General features: G+C 41.1%; 1 protein-coding gene across 5 annotated transcripts in view; it reads left to right on the top strand.

Moving 5' to 3' along the window:
• LOC122983497 (muscleblind-like protein 1) overlaps nt 1-14,845 on the top strand; it is a 68,318-nt gene that overhangs the window by 17,299 nt on the left and 36,174 nt on the right. For all 5 annotated transcript variants that reach the window (XM_044353229.1, XM_044353233.1, XM_044353231.1 and 2 more), the window contains exon 2: nt 1,380-2,443. In XM_044353229.1, the coding sequence (XP_044209164.1) occupies nt 2,270-2,443 (174 nt within the window). In that variant the 5' untranslated portion in view covers nt 1,380-2,269. The remainder of the gene's footprint in view (nt 1-1,379; nt 2,444-14,845) is intronic.

The raw sequence follows: 14,845 nt of genomic DNA, 5'->3' as shown, positions 1-14,845 counted from the left end.
TAGCCAGTGTTTGGCAGCTGGTAGATATGTTTGGGATGTTAGTGTTTCCCGCCAGCACAAATAAACTCAACAGGCCACATCAGCCCAACAGACAAAGACCAGCCTGCTTTCTGTTTCTGAATCACACCAAAATAATGACAACTAGTAGGCTCCTAGCTTGCATACGGTATGTAGGAACATGACAGTGAATAACAGGTCTACTTCAGTAACCAGGCGTTTCCCTAAATAAAGTCCTTTTAAAGTTGCCCACAAACTTCTGTCTCAATGGCTGCTTTATATAAAGATCATGTCATCCTTTCCTGATATCATATTCACAAACACATTATATCTGCTAGAGTGTGGGGGGCCTAGAAGTGATGTAACCATATGTGGGATGAGGGCACTTAGTGTAAGCGTAGCAGCTGTGGGAGTTTTGGGGGGCAGTCGGTGCTTTCAACATCTGAATGTGAGCACAGAGGTCAGAAAGTGGATGATTTAACGAGCGTGTGAGAATATGTTTAACAAAATAAAAATGCACAAGTAAAACAATATGTCATCACTTGATTCCTTCCTCTCTCTCTGTGATGAGCAACCTCACGTAGTCCTATCTCTCATCTCACTTGGCCATCTGCCAACTGTGATGCTGGAACCATTCAGCCAGCTGATTGGGTGTTTCCAGTCTCACCAGGGATGGGCAGGTTTATAAGTCACTGACTACGCAGTGACAGCGAATACTTGGATACTTGAACACTTGCTCTGTTGTTATTGATACCTATGTTGTTATTTTGTTGTTTTGTGGGTGCAAAGTTGCAATGTTTCTGCACTTAAATAGCACGTGTTTGTGCCAATAACTTACAGCACAGGTTTCTCTTCGTGTAGAAGTTCCTAGTTTGAAGTTCCTATTATTTTGTTATTTTCTTTTAATTCAAATTTATCTGGTATCAAAGTTGTTAAAGACTGACCTGTGCCAATCATAATAAGCATTTCAAAGCAATTATTACTATAAAAATCAAAATGAGATTGTCATAAACAACAGTCTAAGATTTCTAATATTATCCATTCCTACAAGTCATTGTTTCTTTCTCTCTCTCTCTTTTTCTTCTTCCTCTTGATCTCTCTCTTCTTCACTGTCTTCCTTATAAATAAATTGTCTGTGCCTGAATGCGTGAGCTTTACTGTTAGCGATATGGTGTTTGATTTGATTTTCCAGTTGAGAGCCTGGCAGTGTCTGTGAGGGCTACTGTGAGAGAGGATCTGCAGGAGAATGAATGGGAAACATGTTCCGATGAAGCTGTGTGTATGAATCTGAATGTGTGTGTGAATGTATTAGCCTCTGTGCGCGCACACGTGTGTGTGCGTGAAGCCATGCTCCACTGACACTATTCCCTCCCTCTCCACAGAGAGAAGTGCCTTCTTTCGCTGACCCCTGTGGCTGTTTGGCTCCACTGAAGCCGCCTCTGCCTCTGTGCCTGTACATGTCTGCCGGAGTTGCCAGCCACACCAGGAGCCGCAGGACTGCTAGGACTGCCAACCCCGTCCACTGAGCCAGTCCCCACACCACTGACACCTCCCTCCCTCCATCTCCTGCTCTGTTTGCCAGCCAGAACTCTCTCCATCTATGCCACTCAACCCTCCTCTGTGGAAGTCAACCACTCCCTCCTCTGCAGACAGAGCCTGATGCTGAAGACAGACAGCTTTTATCAGCTCCTGTGAGCGGAAGGAGATTGTCTCTTTGGTGTCCCCTCCACCAAAGCCTACTCCTCCTCCTCCTCCTCCTCCTCCTCCTCCTCCTCCTTCTCTTCCTCTTTCTCCTCCTTCCTCCTTTCCTCCAGCCCTGCATCTTTTCATCATGGGCCAACTCGATCGATAATGTGTTTTGCCATTCGTCTCATCTGACAGTTCAGCCAAGGAGCGAGGCGATTGAGAGAACTTGTGTGTGTGCGTGTGTGTGTGTGTTTGAGAGAGAGGACGAGAGAGAGAGATTACAAAGCAAACCTCTGTGGCCATCACCAGCTCAGGCCCTGGGTGACAGGCGGTGAAGGATTCCTATTACAGCCACAAACAGACTCTTATGATGGGCCGCAGGTGGTAGGCGAGTCCCAGGCCTCACAGGCTTCACCTCAGAGTCAGACCCTCTGGAGATAACCTCTTAAGACTGGCTTTTTCCCATGTCATTTACTTATTCATTCTCACCATTTGTCCCAGTGTCATTAGAAACGTGCAGACGCACACATAATTGCATTTGCTGGATACCTATTACTTTCAATCAACCCCTCCTGCCTGGCCCAAAATGGCGGTGAATGTGACACCGATCCGGGACACGAAGTGGCTGACGTTGGAGGTTTGTCGGGAATTCCAGAGAGGAACATGTTCACGACCGGACAGTGAGTGCAAGTTTGCCCACCCTGCCAAGAGCTGTCAAGTGGAAAATGGCAGAGTCATTGCCTGTTTTGACTCACTCAAGGTGAGTATGACAAACACCTGTGATGTTCATTCACCACACAGCCCTGTTTGCTTTTTTGTCTGGCTTGCGAGGTTGACAAGCACTGTCTCAGGAAGTTTTAAGTGTTTACTTTGGGGTTTTAGGGATGCTAGAATTTAGGAAGAATGTGTAGCTGGTGATTCAGGCTTTGATACAGAAAAGTTCAGGAAAGGCTTTTCATTCAGGAAGATTGAGTATAGTTTGTAGTAAGGAAACAAGGAAGGAAACAGCAATGATTTTGCTGCAGAGTGAGATATTGTGACTTAAGAGTACCACGAGGTTAAGCCATGGCAAGGGGATAAATGCATACAATGCCAGTCAAACCTGTGGACACATTTTCCCATTCACTTGAATGAGAATGTGTCCAAATGTCTGACTGGTACTGTATCTGTATAAATATGTTTGTGTGCCTTGGTAAGCTGAGATGAGGCCACAATCGCATTATGGGAATCAGTCTCAGAGTTTCCTTCTCTGGTACAAAACTTTAAGGCAGGACCGTCTGTTGGCACATTGCAAAAGTTTCTGTGTGATCGTCACATCAACAGGCTGAATGGGAAACAGAAGTAGGACAGCACACTGTGTATTTCATGTTTGTATGTGAGTCTGCAAGTGTATGTCTGTGTGTGTTATTTTGAGGTCATGCAGCACAGTGGGGTGTTCTCAGAAGGCTCTGTAATTTACTATCTATTTTTGCCCTGGCACTGAGACAACACACTCCCACTATGCAGCTTCTCTCTCTCTCTCTCTCTCTCTCTCTCTCTCTCTCTCTCTCGCACTCTCTCTTGTACTCTCTCTTTCTCTCTCTCTCTCTCTCTCTCTCTCTCTCTCTCTCTCTCTCTCTGAGATGGAGGGAGGGAAAATAAAAAAATGAGAGAAGATGGAAAGAGGGGAATATAGAATGGACTGGTTTGAGAAGTTGTGTTGAAAATATATATGAAGGGTTTCATCACAGAATGCTGAATGTCCATTGTGACAAAAAATGTTTGCCTGATGCTTGAAAGCACAGCTGATTAAAATGTCTATATTGTCAGTAGACTGTGACCAAAGTACTTGAGTTTAAAAGCTTCTTAGTGAGTTTGATTTTTATGTCTTTATGTCATTTTTGTCACAGTATGTCAACCAACCCTGTCTCCCCAAAAATTAAGTTCATATATTCTCTTAATTTTATTTTTGCAGGTATTTGGTCATAAACCTAACCCTAAACATATTGAGCAAATCAAAATTTTGTTGTTAATTTTTTGTTGTTAAGCGTTGTCAGTTTCAAGGCAATCAATTCAATAGTTGCTGAGACATTTCACTTAAAACCATAAATGTCAACTTCATGGTGGCACTAGATGAAAAGCCAGGGGATCACCAAGTCAGTAGGATTCATTCTCTGGGGACCATGAATGTCTTCACAAAATTTCACATCAATTCAACCAATAGTTGTTGAGATATTTCAATCACTAAGTGGCTAAACAGTAAACACAGCCCGCCTCATGCTTCAAGTCAGCATTGATTTTTTCAGTATATAACAAAGTACAACCAACCTTGACCAGTTGAGTTGCCTAAACTTAACCTTAAAACCATTAATCATCCTTTAGTTGCCATGAGCGAATATTGTTGGTAAAAGAAGTTAAAACCTGTTGTTTGTTGTTTTGTCGAATGTATTTTTTAGCTTCAACTAAAACTAAGCTATCAAGAAAAGAGAAGTTTTGACAATAATGAAAATACATTTAAATAAGATACAACACATTATCTCATCAGTTATAAATATATGGTACTCAGCTGACAGTTGTGAACAGTCATTAACTGCGGGTATGCATCTGGTCACACACAAAGGGTCAGCTGTGGCAGCATGGCTGAGAGCCAAGCACAAACACTGGGCTTCTGTAACAAAGTATATGACACATAAATATGTACATATTAAATGTACATATGCAGGATATGAGTTCACGTACCTCAACACATGCCTGCGTGTGTCACACAAACCTCACAATGTGAAATGTGTTGGATACAGAGATATCAGTTTAGTCAATCTGGGCATTTTGGCTCAAGTGGGCACAATGATTCTGGATCCCAGAGTTCTGTCTACCGTGTTGTGCACATGTCCTGTAATTTGTCTCCTATCTGATTGGCAAGCAGGGTGTTACTCAGTGTAACTGGAGACCAGAGCTGGAAGTCAGTCAAGCCAGGCCAGGCTGTAGCTTACCCCGGTTTATAACTGGGGGGATTTCTTGTTAAGCCAGGCACTGTGTTATTACAACTCTGGGCTGCTTGGTTGGAGTTGGGGTGTCTTGGGTGGGTTGAGTAGGTACAGGTAAGGCAGGAATGGATAAGGGGGACTGCTGGGGCATCGTATGGATCATGAAAACAGTCATGCAGACTGAGCCGGAGAGTGCGAGAGCAGGCGCAGCAGGGAATGTGCGAGGAAGCGTAACTCTGTACTCAGAGCCCTTCCCTGCTCTCAGTGCCAGGACATTCCACAGTCTACCTCCCTTCCCTGCCTCCATGACAGTATGATAGATCTGCTTTATCTGCAGATGAATTCATAAAACATAGCTAGGCATGGAGAGAGGGGCAAGGGGATAGGGAAGGACAGACAGGAGGATGTGGAGAGAAAAAAAAGGGAGTAAAGGAATGGATGGTGGTACACGTGGCTTCACACTCCTGGACAATTTGTCATACCACCTGCCCTTCAATTCTTTTGAAACGCAGTCCGGCTAAAGAATTGAGGGCCTGTAGCAGGAAGAATAAAAAGGCATAAGGATCGCTCTCTCTTGCTTTTTCCACTTTTGCATTCTCTCTCAGATTTCATACATTTAATCTTTAACTACAGGTTCTTGTAGGCTTAACAGTTGGTCTGTATGAATAGATGTCTTTATTTTTCCCTCTCTGTTCATGGTCTTCATTCAGCCATTCTGTGTTATCTCAAAAAAAGGTGTTTGTCAGCGGTGAATGTAGTGGAAAGTTCCATTTGATGGGTGACATAACAGAAGATGAAGTGATAGAAGCCAACAGGAAATCAGTCAGAGGCAGAGACTCTGTGGGATTGGCTGATATTAGTGAGAGATTGACCCTCTCATCCTGGAATCACTGAAGATGAGCAACCTTACAAAGAAGGGAGGGAATACACAGTACAAATTTGAAATAATTTCATTTATTCATTCATGGTTGTCAGGAGTACAGCTAAAAACTGTTGACAAATGCTTTAAACAACCTGTTCATGTTTTCGTGATGAGTGATTTTTCAGCAGTCTAGATGTGCAGATTTTTTGCTCAAGTTGAAATATGATAACATTTAATGCACACTCATGCACTCAAGCATCCCATTGACTTTATACACAATCATGCTGAGTGAAAAATTTGCTTTACATCATGTCTGACTACACCGTGGGAGTAATGACTGTCCATTCTCAGTAGCAATGGCAGACGTAGCATAATGTTGAACCTGCGCAAAATGTTTTGGTTGTGTATATAAAGACCAGGACATTCACACTGGAGATCACCAATTTGCATCCTGTCTACTTTGAACAGTCAAAGTTGATTTCTTTTAGCTTTGATGGTTGTCTTTCTCTAACCTTAAGCAAGTAGTGTTAGTTGCCTAAACTTAACCAAATTTAAGCAATAGACGTGGCAGATCAGAAAACTCTCATGAGTCATTCTTGGAACAGCCATTTTGGAAGACACTGACAAACAACCGGTCATGTCATTAGGTATGAGGACTTGTTGGATAACTGTCATCTTTTTATGAGAGAAAAAAATCATAGGAAATTTGTTTATCCTCTTGGCTTCTGTTACAGGAATTCAGCAGTGTGATGCTATTAGCAGCTGGAAAAAAAAATAAAAAAGGAAATCTGGGGGTATTTAGGCTAACTTAAGACAATAAACTCACACTGGGCTATGATGGGAAACAGGTGAGAGTGAGCCAAAGAGCCACAGGGGCTCCACTACAGTATGCTGGACTGGCTACTGATGCACATGCTGCAATTGTCTGACAATGGAATGAATGAAGTCATTTCTTGTGATTTTTAAGATTTTCATCTTTTATACCCTGGCTACTCAGTGCGTGGCCCCTGGACCATGGGCCCGCAGAGCCTCAGTTTTACATGTAGACCTACAGTATGTAACACAATTAACTTGATTAGCAGAAACCACTTCCACACCCATCTTGGGGCAGTACGTAGTTGGTATACACTTCAATTGTGGCAAGAGGTGAGCAGGTTAAACCCCCATCTGATGAGAAGGCCATGTCGAATTATGGATTGTTTTATGATAAAACAAAATCGGCCTGAGAAAGAAACCACAACACAGGTGTAATTTTGTGAAACGAGGATGAATTTTGACGATGGAGAGGAAGAGAATGGACTGACAAATGAGTGCGAGGGAGAACAGGTTAGCAAAAAGATGAGCACAGAAAGTTCTATGAAAAATATACGGGTGAGTCACCTTAAACCCACTGTGCTTACTATGCCAGAAGACACGCTCTGTTTTAAAACCATGCAAGCCAGTATCAACAACAAATTTCACCTGGCAGCAACCTGAAACCTGAACCTGAGTTATAAAATGAGCAACTACTGCTCTGATTAAATGGCAGCAAAAACCTGATTGGTGTCAACTGCTAAAAGACTAACAGAGGCGACATATGAAATGGATGCATCGATCCTGGCAAAGCATAAGAAAGCATTTACAGATGTAGGTATAGTGAATGACTGTTTTTTGCCATCTGGAGAAACTGTGTATGCTGAAGAGGCCATTCTAAAACACATAAACAACTATAATTTGAGGGGTTGAAGAAATTGGCAAAGACTTCTACCAGCAGATGAACCAAGATCTGGCAGCCAGCCTGTGTTACAGCTTGGCACTGGATGAGAGCACTGACATTAGTGATGTTACTCAACTATGCACCTGGGTCCGGTTCCTCAAAAACGTCTCTTTTCATGAAGAACTTTTGTGCATACTGCTAATACAAGGCCAGAAGAGGGGAGCGTACATGTCAAATGCATGTTTTCTGACGAGAACAATCTCAGCTGATCAAAACATGCATCAGTATGCACCCTAATGCATGGGAAAGTAAAGGAAGTTATAGGGCTGTTGAGGCTGAGGGAGGATATCCCCAATTTTGCCACGTTCCACTGCATTATTCACCAAGAGGCGCTCCTTGCAAACCTCAGCTTCATCCTCTCCAGAGTCCTGAATCATCGCCAATTCTGCTGTTGCAAGAATGCGAGACAGAATACAGAGACTTTGTCATGCACAATGAGGTACGCTGGTTATCTCGTGGCAGGGTGCTGGAGAGGTTTTAGAGTCTTCTGCCTCAAATCCACAAATTCCTTTCGAGCAAAGGGGAGAGAAGAGCTGGACTTGGTGAATCCAGTGGGTACTGAAGCTGGCCTTATTGATAGAGAATGCCAAAACAATGATACCAGCAGAAATAGTGATTTAATTTCTCTTAGTCTATCCTTGCAGGCAATATGCTTTGTGTGGTCGTAGGTTTCCACAACAAAATTTGTTGTTAAGCAGTGTTGTTCACGTTTCTCAACAAGACCCAGACTTCTGCAAAATTTCAACAACACTTCTGTGGAAGTCTCTGAGGAAAGACTTTGAATCAAGATTCAAAGGACTGCAAGGAGTTTTTTGACTTCACTGAGAACCCATATAAGGTTTGAGTATCATCTCTGACCCCAGTCATCACAAGCTGGTCTCCTGACCGTGCTGCAGTGAATGTCAAATTATTGAGCTGCAGTCAAATGAGATCCTCAAAACTAAAATTGGAGCAGGTGTACACCACTTTTGGAACATGGTGTCTGTCAGTGAGTGCCCAGCTGTGAAGAAGTTTGTGCAGAAGGGAATGTCCTGTTTTGTAAGTACGTACACGTGTGGATCCACATTTTCCACCATGAACATTGTGAGAAGAAAACACGGGAACAGACAAACCAATTCTGACATGGACTGACATGACTAAAGACAAGTACAACGCAACAAGATTCAAGCAACAGCAGAGATATGTTTGCAAGTTCAAATATAACATAATAGCAATTTACCCAAAATTTTATAAATAAAGTGTTTTTTTCAGTTATTATTGCGTTATTAGGCATTTTATCTTACTAAGATTTTACACAAGCCTGATCACTGAGATCTGTCACTGTGGCCCAGTGTAAAAAATAGTGAGTACCACTACTTCAAATAGACATTTTACTACTTTTTTCCATCCATAAAATGTCACTATTTAAAACCCATTGTAACAGCTAAAAGCCACCGTTCTCAATATAATTTATTGAAAACTGGCATCTTTAATAGGCCATCTTTTAAGCTTATAGGGCTGAGTATTTGATCCTCAAAATATTTGGGGTGGTTCATTAGGTGGATGAAAATCTTTAGACACAATCTCAAAATGGTTCAGTGTTAAAATTTAGAAGATGCTAATATTGGTAATGTGTATATTAGGAATAGATATGAATGATTTTAGTTTCAGGGAGTAGTTGTTGTAATTGTAGTTTTCCCATCTACAAAGATCTTTCTTCATCTGTTGATTATATTTTTCCCAAAACAGAGATTGTGTTTACATGCAGTCTAACAAGCCAATGTACTTATTGTTAATCTTACTAGTGTTCAACATCCATGTCCTCCAGCCCATAATCAATAGCATTTTCTGCCAAGAACTTGATTAAAATAGCACAATGTTTTGAAATGCAAATACAAAATGAGAAAGGTTCCCACGACAAATGCTATGAGGAAACACTGGCATAAAAACAGAACTGTGGCATGGAAAATGTTGAAATAACCTAACTTTGAGTTTAGTATGTTGTAATTTAGCTTGTGTTGTCTTTACATTGTCAGTAATATTAAATTCACAGTGGAAGAAGGTAGTTTTCACATGGATTCAGTCCCAGAGTTTCATCTGTGCTTTAGAGTTCATGTGTTAATTATTAAAATGTTATAAGAGTTTGTTGGAGCCTTGGCTCTACCTGATCATGTGTATGATGCATGATAACGCAAAATCTCCTGAGAACTGTTATGTTGCAATTCAAAGTTACATAAGACATATGTCTTACTGAATTCAAAGGAAAGTGGAATGACGTAAAAAGCTTAACATTTATATTACATAAAATTACCACAACTTATCTTTTCCCTGAATGAACTAAAAGGAGCATTTGGTACAAAAAGTGAGTTCTAATCATGTGACGTCAAATAAAGAAGTTCACCATACAAATCTCACCTTTCTTGTACAATGGAAGTCTGTGACAGCCAATTCTTATGAAAGTGGCACACTGATAGAGGAAATTTGGGTTTGTACTGTAATACAAGTATTTTGCTATTTTGGACTGTTGTATTCGGTTTAGTGTTTAAGTTAGGAAGTGACCAGTATAAATATGTTACTCTCTATTTAACAATCTCTCAGTAATTACATGTTACACAATGTTTTTGAAAATAATACATATCTGGTTAAATGTCATACAACTAGACAACTCAAATTTAGATGCCTTAGATGTCTCTTTGTCAGAGAAAGTGTTTGGCAAAGACAAAACACTCTTTATAGTTGAAGTATAGTAATGTTTTATTTCTACCATTTTCCGGCCAGTGTTACATCTGACTGTTATCAACTAGAGACAAACTTACCTTATATTTGGCACTCTGGGGGTGTTACTTTCACACCCTGTCCACCTGCAGTGGTGTAAAGGTGTCTTATGAAGACTGAATTGGTGAATTGGACAGAGCATAGCTGACCAGACAAATGCTGTTTCACGCCTCTGGGCCATTTAGGAAAGAAAAAAGCATAGAAACCAATTTTAATTTTTTAAAAGACAGTTATCAGTATGGCTGGATTGTGACTTTGGTCTGCTCCAAGGTCTGGTCTACACTTAGTCCCGACTGAGTAGTGACTCATAAAAAAAGGAGTTTGACACACCTACCAGCTGAGACATAATTAGAGATAAACAATATAATTAAAAAAGATAATGTCTTTTAATATTTATCCAAAATTCCAAAAAGCACTTAAATAAAAAGCATAGAATTCAAATTATTAAACTTCAAATTGAAAATCATTAAAAGCACCTCCACAGCTTTTGTAAACCCAATAATGTGCCATCTGAAGCAACAATGTACAAGTACTTTAATGTACAATATGTGCATGCCTACCAGCTGGGACAATCAATGCAGCATGTTTAGAAATATGTTTCTGATACATGTTCATATGACTAGAAGTCCCTCATGTTGTGGTGACTGTAGGCTGTATTATAAAGAGTACAACTCACACAACACGGACATTCATATTGCGCAGACACAGCTACTCAAACATGAGCTAGGCAACACTGGTAATGTATGGTGACCTAAGTCCTCAAAAAGACGTACAAAAATGTACTTGTGTATGAGAGGGAGAGTGCGAGAGAGAGGAAAGCAGAGAGAACAGATAACAAGAAAATAGGTAAGGCAATATGTATTGAGATGAGAGCCCTGTGGAAAACAGGTATAGGTGTGTGTGAGTGTGTGTGTAAGTGCACAGAGGGATGCAGTATATTGGATAAGAACCCTTTGAAAGGGAAACGTACTCCAACAGTGTTAATCTGGTCTGTATCTGTATTCTACTGTCATGCTCTTCGCTCTCATCCTCTCCTCTCATTACCTCTGTTAATCTGTCTCTACTCAACCCACCCCAAACCCTCCCTCCTTCTCCCTGTTCTTCTTTTTTCTCCCCTAGCATCCCAGACACTTTCATTTCCATTTCACACACTGTGATTTTTATCTTTTTTTTAATCGATTTTCATCATATTTTGGGGAGACATTTGTTTTTTTTTTCTGACTATTGTTACTGTGGCCAACCATCAAGAGGAGATGATTCATACCTGATGGATGCCGCTTACCTGTCTTCTGTGTGCGTCATTGGCCTTTGGTCTGCAGGGGTCGCTAAGGGTGGTTGTGTTTAGACTACACATGAAAACAACGTGTGTCCACAGTAGGGGTTTAGGTTGTTGTGTCTGAGCAGTCTTAACTTCATTGTTATCCAAAACCAAACAACAATTTGAGGCTAGTGTTTTAGAAATCATCCACTTTGGGGACCGTTTACACAAAGCTTGATATAGGCTTGTGTATTAGATCTTACATCTCCAGTCAGTAATTTTAATAAATAAACCACAATGTTTCTTTCTCTACATACTTTTTATGTACTGTTGATCTACATATTTAAAGTTGAAGTATAATTTGAATTCTTCTTGCTTTCTGTGCTAAAAATCATATAAGCGATGATGATACTGCAGCTTTTGTGTCTATTTTTCCAGTTTGGAAAAGACTGTCCTCCCAAGACAAATGTCACAATAGATTGTAATGTCAGTTGCCCAAAAGCGACATATAGTCATGTTTGAGTAACAGATGCCATCTAGCAGCTCAGATGATGTTTATAAATCAATGACAGTTTTCCTCATTCGAAGGAGGAGGGGTGGATGGAGGATATAACCCAGCAGTGGACAGGAGACCGCTGTTCATTTCCTGTTTCCAACCACAAGTTGGGACATTTAAAAAAAAACAAAAACGTAACTACGATCACCCCCTAACCTTAACCCCGTGGTTGTTATTGTAGCCATGACAACGAAGATCACTTTATTTGAGGAAGTAATAACTTTAACCCACACCACATGTTTCTCTAAACTTATCAAAGTGATCATTTTAACCCAAACCATGATCTTTCCCTAAACAAGACTTAAGAATAGCATTGTCACATCTTAAAACATAATTATTTTTTATGGTTAAGGTTAAAGTTTATGATTTTGGAAAACACAGACAAATATAGCGGCACCAGATTAGAAAATGCTCCTATGTGTTGTTGTTGAGTGCATAGTCAAACAACCTGTTTGGTTGTTTAATTTGGAGGACTTTTGCTGTGGAAACAGCGTCTAAACCTCTGTCTTGTTTTCAAACTTTCATGGTACACTTGTGACTGCATATTGTATGACCTACGAAGGTTCATACAAGACATTTTCCCCCAGTTTTCAAAAAGCTCTCACACCATAGCATTGGCTGTAAACTGTTTAAGACATCTGTCTTTTTACAACATTCAACATTTGGGAGGACCCATCGTGCTGTTAAGTTTCAATTCCAGTCGGAAAGTGGAAGCTAGTTAGCCTAGCTTGCTAACATTAGAACTAATTCCCACCAGACCTCACGCTCCCTGGAGAACTCTAATGTATGTGACTCTGTCACTGCGAAAAAATAAATTTAAGTTTGACCAAATAAGCTTCTAGCCCTTATCTCTAGGATATCTCTAGATTTCTGAGCAAAAATACTTGTACCACTTGTTAGCAGATTCCGTAACTGTGGTTATTTTGGGGCAAAATGTTTGTTTTCTTTAGATTATGATATTAGATTATGATAGAATGTGCCTTTAAATTAGTGCATGTTTGTACATAAGTAGTGAGCTGTTTTTGTAAAGTGGTGTTACTGCATGAGAGATGCTCAAAACATTAGTGTTAGTAAGTGGGCATACTTATCCTGTTATCATCTAGTCCTGTGCAGATCCATTTATAGAATATATTTTTGGGCCTAACTAAACAGGATATACCATATCTGATTTCTTGCATAGCTCGGCCTACACGGGACATTATGAAAGGAGGCTTTTATTAGCACATAGCCATGAAGTAAACAGTGAACACACAGCCAGCAGATATCAACTTTGTCTGGCTCTATTCATGAGCGAGTCCTCCCTTGAAGCGTCTCCTCTAAATGTCTCTCTGTCCTCAGAGAGGCCACCATTTCTACATCCATCTGTGGATACGCTGCCTCAGCATAGACACACACGCGCACACACACACACACACACACACACACACACACACACACACACACACACACACACACACACAAACACACACACACATCCATCTTTAAACATGCTGCATCAGCATGGAGACATGACACAACAACATCAGAGCCAAAATACATACAAGGGCATTCAGGAATAGCCTACCACCACATGAAATGGTCTCTCTTTCACCTTTTGGGACCCTTTCATTCTTTCACTTTCCTTCCTCTTTTCAACAGATTTATGTGACTCACATAAAATCCTGATAACTACAACTCTGCATACAAATTTCTCTCCCAATACGACAATTTCTAGTGTTGCGTATGTGTGCATCTGCATGTGTTTTTTGCATGGGGCTGGAGGGCCCTGGATGTTTAGGCAGTCTGGAGGTAATATCAGCATCTCTGCGTGCTGAGTCGAGATGTCCCATTGCTATTGCTGCTCCTGCTGCTACTGCTGTTGTGAACAGAATATCTAATCAGTTATGGCCTAATCCATTCCTGTTAGTCTGTCTCACCCCCTTCCCCCCTCTCCAAAGTAACTTGACTTCTTTCTCCAAGTACACTGACCACCTCCCCTCCTCCTCATTCTCTTCCTCCTCCCTGCTTCTTTTACCTCACCATCCTCCGACTATACTTTCAAAGTACCCCATTTGTAATTCTTCAAGAGGGATGCGGTAAAACAAACATTTAAATTAAACTGCAGACAAGTAAGGTGTATGGGGATGGAGGAAGAGGCAGATGGAGAGTGGGAGCAACAGAACATTAATTCACTCCAGGACAGCAAGTCGTCTGCCAATTTGTTCTCCCGCTTTTGTCGTTTGGCAGCGCCGTAAGTCTGTCTACCCCTGTCTTGCCTTTCCTCCATCTCCTCTTCCCTCTATCTGTCACTGACCCTCCGCTCTTCATCTGATCTCAGGAGTTTGGGCACTGTGCAGCCGAACTTCTGAAGTGTAATCCTTCACTTTCAACCCTGAACACATAAACACACACATTGGCACTCAGGCAAACAGCAAACAAACACTTTCTCTCTTCTGCAGTCGCCCACATACAGTGACACACAGATGGATCTCAGTAAAACAGCAGAGTCCTGTAGAATCATGAGCATTCACCTCAGGTAGGTAATCACGTTAAAGTGGCTTTGGTGCCTGGTTAATGGTATTGCAGGCTGCAACAGGCAGGAAGTTGGAGACAGGGTTAGTCTCTCACTGCTGTGTTACTGGACATTTTGAATTGATTATGCATATGTGTTCCACTTTGGAAAGCATTGCACGATAGCACTTAAATTATGACATAATTGAAGAGAGAAATTAAAATGGGACAAGAGAGAGTTTGAAAGATCCAAATGGAAACAAAGAACAGATGTGTTATTATTTTGGTAAAAACATATTATATGTCGGGCCGGCATGTTGGGAGGGTTTAGGGGTTTTTACAGTGTGAACTTTGCATATTCTCCCCATACCTTCATGGGTTTCCTCCCATAGTCCAAAGTCATGCAGGTTAGGTGAATTAATGATTCTAAATTGCCAATAGGTGTGATTGTGAGTGTGAATGGTTGTCTTTCTATGTTTGTTAAGCCTGTGAGAGTGACCAGGGCGTAACTGCCTCTCACCCA

The sequence above is a fragment of the Thunnus albacares genome, chromosome 6 (assembly GCF_914725855.1).
Source record: "Thunnus albacares chromosome 6, fThuAlb1.1, whole genome shotgun sequence".
Taxonomy (NCBI): domain Eukaryota; kingdom Metazoa; phylum Chordata; class Actinopteri; order Scombriformes; family Scombridae; genus Thunnus; species Thunnus albacares.
This window is presented reverse-complemented; position numbering and strand designations above follow the sequence as displayed.